The sequence below is a fragment of the Geospiza fortis genome, unplaced genomic scaffold, assembly GCF_000277835.1.
Source record: "Geospiza fortis unplaced genomic scaffold, GeoFor_1.0 scaffold162, whole genome shotgun sequence".
NCBI classification, from domain to species: domain Eukaryota; kingdom Metazoa; phylum Chordata; class Aves; order Passeriformes; family Thraupidae; genus Geospiza; species Geospiza fortis.
This window is the reverse complement of record NW_005054316.1, coordinates 8,122,753-8,132,598: the sequence shown is the minus strand read 5'-3', so window position 1 is coordinate 8,132,598 and position 9,846 is coordinate 8,122,753. Positions and strand designations below refer to the sequence as shown.

The window sequence follows — 9,846 nt, the reverse complement described above, 5'->3', positions numbered from 1 at the left end:
GCAAGTCCAAATGTCACAGGATCATAATTTAGTTTACTAGCCTCTTTTCTAGCCATAGCCAGCAGCTGGTGTTTAGTCACAGAGTGGAAAAAAATTAGGGGCAAAACTGTGTGAGTATCCTTCTAATAGACTTTTAGACTGCAGAGATCTTCTGAGATGCAGTTTGCATCAGCATTTATTCAGTGTCTTTTTGTGGACATTTCTAACATTCTCCCCAAAAAAATGAGGATCAAAAATAAGATTGGAAGAAGAAGGTTACAAATATTGCCACTACTAAACAAAGTTGCTTCAAAACAAATATGTGAAGCATTTTTACAGATTCCAATTTGGTTATTTTTAAGCTTAGGTGTTATAAGATGGTTGTTGTAGATATCTTCATTTACAGACATTTTCAAAAAATATTTATTTTCATTATGATTCTAAGTGAAAACAAGTTTTCAGTGCTTGATAATTCTCTTCAAAATACAAATTCACTCTTGTAACTATATTTTTTAAAAATCCAAAAGCGACTATTTTCTGAATTGTTGTGCTTAGGATAATCTCAAAGAAAGCTCTTTTTATAACCATCTGTGTCTTCTCTGGTTTATGTCATGCAGTTTGGGTTTATGGTGTTGAAAGTGGGAATATTATAATTATCTTTCAAAGACCTCTAGTCCTTTTTGGAAGTGGGCTTTTAATGATGTTCACTATCAAGGAGTTCCACAGTTTAGGCAAGCTGTGATAAGCATTCGCATTCATTCATTTAATGTTAAACACTTCTAAATTTTATTTATATTTTCCTTTGAATTTACATGATGAAAAAAGGTAGGGATGACGATGCACCATAGCTAATCAAATAACTGTGAAGGACATGAAATAGATTTTTTCCACCTTCTTACTGAGAAGTGTCCAATTATCAGCTATAAGATCTGGTATCTCAGATCAAGAATAAAACTTCAGAACAAAAATGTTTGTGTAAAATGGAACATCTCCTCCTGATCATGTTGTGTGGAGCAGTTCCAACTGAGTGAAGTCTCTATTTTAAGGGGGGGCAGGGAGCAGCAGTTGTCACAGTGCCAATCTTCAGCTCTGGGATATGCTGCCCCTATAGAAAAATCATCTAAGGAGCCAATTGCCCAAATCACTCTCTTAAGATTGTGGTGTTTGTAACTCCCTCAGAGCCACAGTTTCAGACTCAATCTCATCCTTGTCATGTGGAGACTGAGTCCATGATTTCAGTACTTTTGATTTGGTCTTCTCACATAACACGTAGCTGTGCTTCTTCTTCCTCTCATGCCAGCTTCTACCATTGCCTGCTTTCCCCTTCTCCCCATATCATAGGCAAACCTTCCTCCACATTTATTCTCTCTAATTCCTTTGTCGACCTTTGTCACTCCTTTACAGATCACACTCAACAGCTTCACCAGAAGATCCCAATCTCCTGCATGCAAGAGGCCATACCTTGTATACCTGGTGTTACTTTGGCCCATACAGTGTGTATGGCCTGGCCTCCAGCCTCATGCCACCTCCCTGCTACCCTCTGACCAGGGGGATTGATTACCTGCTGCTCCCTACCACACCTTTAGGGATCTCTCACATCTACTGGAGCTAAAACTGTCTTCAAAGGCTTCCCTGCCAGCTTCCCTGCTGATCGGGGATATTTCATGTACAGTCCTTATCTTAGGTGATCAATCTACAGATCAGGAGGAGTGTACCAGCACCTGGAAACCAGACAAAGTAGCTGATAACTTGTTCCCTCTAGGAAAATGTCACCACATTATCTGTTAGCAGAGGTGTAGTCAGCAGTTTTACTCTCAATCACACTTCCCTGAAGGCAGAGGAGAAAAAGTCAAATTGAATATACTGACAGTTTTCCTTTATATGTCTTCCTAGCAAAGCAAAAGCTTCAACAATAAGCACCTGCTGCTGGATAATGGGAATATATTGAAGTTAGCCTTTTTAGCACCATTGATTTATTTCAGAGAGATATGTTACACAATAACCATAAAAGCAATGACCTTTATTGGAGACCCATATATGCCTCAGCCCCAGGCAAACAGAGACTCAAATAAAAGTGGTTTAACAAACAGGCCAGATTAAGTTCTGAAATAATTGGTAGGTAATTTTCCCCCTGTTCAACTAGGCTGGAAGGGAAGGAAGTGTACCAGCAGATGACTGCTTGGGCACTGAAGCATACTTATTACTGTCATTTGTTTTTTATCATTAAGTAGCTTTTTATGATGTCTGGGGAAAGCTTGTTTTATTTTCTCCGTGCAGGGACTAAACTCACTGGCCTAAACTAAATAGCAGAAAGAAAACTTCTATGTTATGCCTTTTGTAGCCAAAAAAATAAAATTGGGAAGAGCCACAGAGACAGCAGCAAGTCATTTTTAGTCCAAAGTCCATCACAGGAAAACAGGATGAGTCAGATGCCCTCACAACTCCACATAAGTTTCCAAAAGACTGGCACTGAAGACTAAAGGTGACTCTGGCTAAAAGGCTCTTGTTTCGCTCACCCTCTCCCAAAGCTGAGGTATGAGATAAATTCCTGATGGGGTCTGAGTACGAGAAAAATGGCCCTGAGCTGGTGCTGCTTGCTTCTCCTCCATCCTGTAAGCAAATATTGCTGCATCTGCACATGCCTTGGCACTGTCTTGATGAGAGGAAGGGATAAGCTGGGAAGTCAAAGAGGCTAACAAAATAACCCGAGGGAAGTAAAGTTTGGTGACATTCTGGCCAAATCTCATTTGTACCATGGAGGAGAATAAAGTGACAGAGCAGTAGGAAAACAAATTGCTAGGGAGAAAAGAGGTAGCAACTGGAGCAGCCACAGTGCAGCAGTTCCTTGCCCTGTGCTCAGGCCCACACTGACCCCATACATGCTCAGACTCCTTCAGAAAATGGATACCTCTTGCCAGTGAGTGAAGGAAGGAGAGAAAGCTGCTCTAGAACAATGTATGTGAAGTATGACTGAGTATGTCAAATAACTAAACACTTTGATCTTAAATCTACTGCACTCCCTCAGGATGTCATGCCTTGACACCTAAGTGATGCCTAGTATTTTTCATCCCTAATTAAACCACCATGACAGGTCACAGCAGTGAATGGGTAGCACTGTGCTGGGAGTCAGGATGCAAGACTAGCAGGAGGAAGCAGCAACTGCTTCTGTCTTTCTTAAAGGCAACAAAAGCTTCCTCACTCCCCCATTTCAGCCTTTACTCCCAAACTCAGGATGGGTGCAGGAAGTAAGTGAATGTGATGCAAATTGCACAATTTCATTGCAACCAAGTGTGAACGCTTTCAGCTCTATTGTACCTGCTTAAGGTTTTGTTTAGTTTTTCAATTTGCTGTTGGTTTGGTTCACTCAGGGCTTACTATGTTTAAATTGCAGCCTTGTATAAGATCTCTTTAGTAGAATATATATCAAAAGGATGCAGAGGTTGTTAACCACAAGATGGCACTTCCAATCTGGGTGGCCTTAGTGCCTAATAACCTATAGGGTTGTGCACAAATTTATGGTGCTTGTAGCCAGAGATGAAATTAAATGGCTTAAGGAAAAAGCATTCAGAAGCACCCATTAATAGAAAAATCAAATACTTAAGTTTTCAAGGTAATTAAATCATGTGCTCACAGACAGGAAGGTTAGACCTATCCAGAATATATATGACTTCAAAACTTTTAATAGGTTGCAGCCTGCCACAGCACACGTCTCAGCTGTGGCTGTGATACAGTATGGGTCTTTCACTCTGTGGAGACCCATTACTGTGGGAAGAAAAGGATAATAAAATAGATGGACCTCAGTAAAGTCCTTCATTTGAGACCCTTTAGCTCAAAGGTACTTTCCAGAATGTGGCTTGAGAGATTTCATTTCAGTGTTAAATATTAAAACTAAATTGGACTGGCAGACAGAAAAATTTTTCAGATTTTTACAGACCACCTTGAGTAGGTCCTGACTTTGTTCAAAGCTTTGAGGACTCAAGAAAAATTGAAAGTACCTGATATCTCAAGAAAACATGCCAAAAAATCCCCTTTTCCTACTTTTTTTGAGTTGCATATACAAGGTGCACCAGAACAGTCATGGGAGAAAAAAAAATTAAATTGATTCAACTAGGCATACTTCACATGTTTTTAATCTTGCCACCCAAGGCAACCTCAACTAATCTAATGTATGCACGTAATGATTCTTCATTTGGTTAACAAGTCATTTATGCAAGAAGAACATGAATTTGAAATGCTAACTTAATCTCCAGCATCAAGAAGAGTTATGTCAGGTTGTCTGTATGCAAGACCTAACTGCTGGCTGTTGTTTCTTTCAGCAGCCAAACCATTTTTGAGAGTGACTGCTTTCTGCAGTGAATCTCCAGTGATTTTGTGTCATTTTTCATGTATTTTGTGCTGAACTTCAACACAGATCTTGAAGTAGTCTTTGTCTCCAAATTAGCATTCTGTAGGCAAAACCTTGCATGCCTTTGTGTTGCTGGAAGTAATTATTACCAGTCTGTCATTGACCAGCCAATTTCCTAAGTGAAAAAGACTTTCTGCTTTCCTCCTCATTGATGTTATTCAGAGAGAAAATTCTTCAAATTAATTTGTAATGTTATGTGTTATTCTGAGCTGCATCATTATCATTAATAATAATTATTATAACAATATAATAATGATTTGTCATTATTATTTTTGTTGTTGTTGGTAATAATAATAATAATCTGTATTACACTGAGCTAAATGTGGACCTCTCTAGCTTTTGCACCAGCCCAGTGGTCCAAGGATGCTGTAAAGCTGATCTGATCTAGAAGGGCAGAGGAGAGGATGTCTCAACAATCCACATGGATGTAAACCACTTGACTAGGAAGCAGTAGGGACATGACTACATCAGTTGTATAGACCACAATAGCACTATAAAAACTCTGTGAGGCTTAAATTAGAGTCAAAAACATGCTCACATCTCTCCTGTTGCATGAGAAGTGGAAGGGAAGGCCCTCCTATCCAAGGTGCTGTTACCCTTGGGAGCCAGAGACTCTCTGAGGTTAATCTGGTGAAAGATTAACCTGGTGAAATTTTTATTTGGTTTACAAACTACAAGTGGCCTGTGGGCAGACAGCTGAGGGGTCCATTTCAAGACTTTCTACTAATCCTTGAATGCTAGGAACATGGTGACTATCTGAGCTGAATTCTCACTCTTCTCCATTGCTTTTTCTTATTCCAAGCAAATCTCAGTTGAGTGGACTTGTACAGCTCAGGTCTTCAAACTTGAAGTCTACCTTAAAGCTTTGTAGGATTGAAGATAAAGACGAGGCTGAGCTTTCCCTAAAAAAATAGACAGACATAAAGTGTATTCTTACTGTTGTAAACCTGATTTATCATCTACTATTAGCAGCAAAACAACAGTTCCATGAACAGATATTTTATGATACAAAACCTGTACTGAGGAATTAGAAGGGGTATACTAGTAGGTGCCAGTATTATAATGAGCGTAATTAATTTGGATATATAGCAAGAGCAGTATTGTGCTAAATATTCACAAAAAGCCCCCAGGTCATCTCATTCTATTAGTTTTTTCCTTGCAGAGCTGTAAAATAAAAGTAAGGCCACCCAAAGCTAACTTCTGTGTTCACTTGCAACCTTGCTTTGTTGTGCAGAATTTAATGCACTTGATGTTTTCGATGCTGAAATTCCAATGTAATCTAAATACCAGTATTCAGATTTTTATGAGTTTGCAATTAAGATTTTTTTGTGTATGTGCCTGTTAAGTTTTAGATTCTCTAGTAAGTTTGAATGAAAGTGTGAAAGCAGTATCTTAAAAGATTGCATTTATAAATTTTGGTATTGCATTATAAATTTTGGTATTACTAAGTCCATCTCAACTGTAGAAATAGAATCACATAGCCATCTGTATCTGGATAATGGAAATGTTTGTTCTGCTTGTTCAAATAGGTAGACTGATACCTTAGCAAAAAGTATAATAGCAGCTAAGTTCAAGACTTTTAAAAGCTTCATTTTGATTGTTATTTTTCATGCTGTTAAAATTATGTTTAATCAAGTGCTTTGATATTTATTTGTTCATGCCAAAAAATAATCCTGGGAACACTGATAATCTACTAATTTAGGAAAATACATGTCTTGCAAAATGTACCTTGCAGAAATAAGCCCCTTATAAAATCTTTAAATATTTTGTACAGAGAAATGCCCATAGAATTCACTGAAAAGAATACTGTAAATTTCAATAGGCTTTTGTTGATTAGGCAGCAGGTGGAGGTAAATACTTTCTATCACCATAAGAGCTCTGCTTTTATTCATTGTAAGAACAGCATGATTAGAAGTACAAGGATTACAGAGTAGATCAAGCAAAACCCTTCAGTAATGGTCTACATTGAACAAAGGAAGTCCAACAACTTTTAAACTTAAACTGGCATTGAAAATTAGATTGCAAAACTGAAAAATATGTAGCATTTGAGTGGGATAAGGCCCATGCCCAGTGAAGAAATTTTATTCTACTTATTCCATTCTATTTATTCAGAGTGTTTTTCTGTCCATCCTCTGTCATGCTAACCTGAAAGTCATTTACATATTGGTTGATGGTTTGGGCTTTTTTGCTGCATCAAGCATTCCTTTTAAATCATAATGGCTTTAATTACTGCTGACAAAGCATTGTCATTATTACCTGACCATGCGTCCTCCAGACAGACCTGTCCCAGAATCACATGTGATGGCAGCAGCCCTGAGCAGCATTCCCAAGTGGGCTTTCTTGTCCAGCTGTGAAGAAGGCAGGCAATCATCTAAGATCTGAGCAGGGCTCAGCAGCCCAGGTGAGGGCACAGAATCCTTGTCACCTTTGAGGGCCACTGCCCCTCTGTCACTGTCCCAGCCTCAGCAGATCAGGTGGGAGCAAGCTGGATATGTCTGCTCACAACACAATCAAACCTTCAGGTCCGCTCTGGACAAATCTTCAGATACTCCTGGATATCTCAGACCTTTGGAGAGATATTCATTTTGATAAACCACAGGGCTTAGTACTGGCTAATATTAAAAGCAGAATATAAATGTTGCTGCTTTCATTCTCATCTGGAAGATGAGAATGAAAGCAGCAAGTTGCCTGAGAAATATTTTCTTCTCCTTCTAATATTTCTCCAGCAAGTTGCCTGAGAAATATTTTCTTCTCCTTCCAAACAGTTTTTAGAGCAGTTTTTATTGTGTACCTCTCCCACACTGCAATCCTGTACATTTTCCCCAATTTCCTGGAGACAGTTGTACCTCCTCCTGTGTTAGTTACAAACTTATTATATAAATGGAGTAAGAAAAGTTTTTACAGGACTTTCAGAATACGGACTTTATTTACAACTTGAATGTATCATATTCAGATCATACTTTCTCAAGGTATCAGTCAAGATAGCGCTTGGATCTGCTTAAAAATCTGTTTTTAAAAACCACCCTAAATTGAAATTAGGATTGTTAGTGTCTTCTCACGCACAGTGCTAAAAATGAGAGAACAGATCCAGTACCAATGACTTCAAATGTTCATCATAAAAGCTTTTTAGGTCCATTCAACATGAAGTCTGCATTTCTGCACACTCTACCAAAAAAAAGTTCCAAATGCACATTCACTTCACAATCCTTTCATTGGGATTTTTTGCAACTGACTCATATTCTGAAGAAATCTAACTCAGAGAGATAAAACCCACAAAATTATGTATTTTACATTTTGCTTTCCCTAGCAGGTTCCCCGACAGGTCTTTTGAAATGATCTATTCCTCTTGAAAAGCACTCTATGAATTGTAAAATATTTGATTAAGCGCTCTTCTTATTAGTTTTGCAGAAATGGAAGGAAGTTTCATCAAAAGAGCAAGCCATCTGACCCCCAAAATCCAAGTAGCCACAGGGCCCAGCAACCTCAGCAGCGATGAGGGCAGCATGGCCAGGAACATTACTTTAATTGAAACTTTTTTTGTACCACTGCAAAAGTACAGCATCCACATAAAAAATGGGTCTCAAGTGCTGCTTATTTGAAATTACATCATTACTACTTCACGACCTAGAATGAATTTTCTATTTCTATAGAACATAGTTATGATACTTGGCATGACATCAGCAGGTACAGAAAATCTATCCATGTAGAACAGTATCTGATCTGCAAACATACAATTTTTTCATCTTCTCAATTTGCTAGCACCTAAAATATTGTTTCTTCTATGTGTATCTTTTTCTTGTGCACAAGTTAAATTAATCTTTTCTTCCTTACACCCTTCAGCTGATGTCTCACTGAACCGCCAACATGGAGGTGAATCATAGCATGGTCATTTCTTTAAAAGCAGGAAATGTGATCTTTGACAGTATCTAGCACATTATTTTACAGAAGCTTTTTACAGATTATGCACTGAATTCAGTTTTATTTAACAATGTCAGTTGTGGTTATTCACATGCTCTGCCAATTTTTTTTTCCTAGGTACACAAAAATGAAGACTGCCACCAACATCTATATTTTCAATCTTGCATTGGCAGATGCCCTAGCAACAAGTACTCTGCCATTCCAGAGCGTGAATTACTTGATGGGAACCTGGCCATTCGGTACCATCCTCTGTAAGATTGTTATATCCATAGACTACTACAATATGTTCACCAGTATCTTCACTCTCTGCACCATGAGTGTGGATCGCTACGTGGCTGTTTGCCACCCAGTTAAGGCCCTTGATTTCCGCACCCCCCGAAATGCCAAAATTGTCAATGTCTGCAACTGGATTCTTTCCTCCGCCATTGGCCTGCCAGTTATGTTCATGGCAACTACTAAATACAGGCATGGTAAGTCTGGCTTTCATTCCTAAATTGAGTTCTCTACATTTAAACTCCTTTCTGCATTGTTTCACTGTAGTATAGAGGCATTGAATTAACTTCTGACCTCTAACCTGTGTAAAGCAAGTATCAGTGCAGATGAGCCACTTCAACAATTTGGCATCTGGCTGTAGATGACTGGACAAGCAGTGCATGTGATCTGTGTTTTACAACAAGCAGCTCCAGATTCTTCAGTGGGTCCATGCAAGTCTTGCTGCCCCACTCAGTTACTGTAGTGTTTGGAAAAGCATCTATGCCTGCCTGCCTTCTGCAGTGGGGCAGTTCTGCACTGCCCCTCAGCACAGGAGCCTGGGCTTCACCCAGGATACTCCCACTGGGAAGCTGGCAGTCATAGATATGTTACACCCTGTCTGGCAGGACATGATACAGAGCAGAGAGCAGGTTCTGGACCACTGGTGCTCCAAGACCTTCCATAAAGGGGCAGTGACAGCATGTCAGCATAAATCCAGACCCTCCACGGTGCATAGTTACCAAGTGTCATGGCATTCTCTTCCCCACTGCCCTGAAATGCCCAAACTCTCACCATATATATGGTGGCTTAAGAATCTTTCTTTTCACCATGTTTTATACTGAAAGTGAAAATCAAAGTTTAAGCATATATGACAATTCAACTCTTTTCCTTGTTTATTATCCATTAAATTCCCAGCCATAATGTGCAAAAGAGAACATGTTAATTTGGTTTTGTTTTCCTAACTCATGCTTCATGCACTCTATCCTACCAATGTTTGTGCAAATGACAGGTCACAGATTGCTTCATTGCACATTTACTTAGGTCTTCATATATTTGCCTATGATATTTAATTAAAGAAAGGATTAAAGACAAGCAGATGAAAAGCTGACCTGAATGTTCTTCTCTGCTGTTTTCCTTTTCCTCAGGCTCAATTGACTGCACCCTTACATTCTCCCACCCTGCTTGGTACTGGGAGAACCTCCTGAAAATCTGTGTGTTCATCTTTGCCTTCATCATGCCAGTGCTGATCATTACGGTGTGTTACGGGCTGATGATTTTACGCCTGAAGAGCG

At 39.1% G+C, this 9,846-nt stretch overlaps 1 protein-coding gene across 1 annotated transcript in view; it reads left to right on the top strand.

Annotated features, from left to right (window-relative positions):
• Positions 1–8,423: 8,423 nt before the first annotated feature.
• Positions 8,424–9,846, top strand: part of OPRM1 (opioid receptor mu 1) — a 9,354-nt gene continuing 7,931 nt past the window's right edge. Inside the window, 2 exon segments of the mRNA XM_005431649.3 lie at positions 8,424–8,772; positions 9,700–9,846. The exon segment at positions 9,700–9,846 is cut by the window's right edge and continues 11 nt beyond it. Of these exon segments, the coding sequence (XP_005431706.1) occupies positions 8,430–8,772; positions 9,700–9,846 (490 nt within the window). The 5' untranslated portion in view covers positions 8,424–8,429.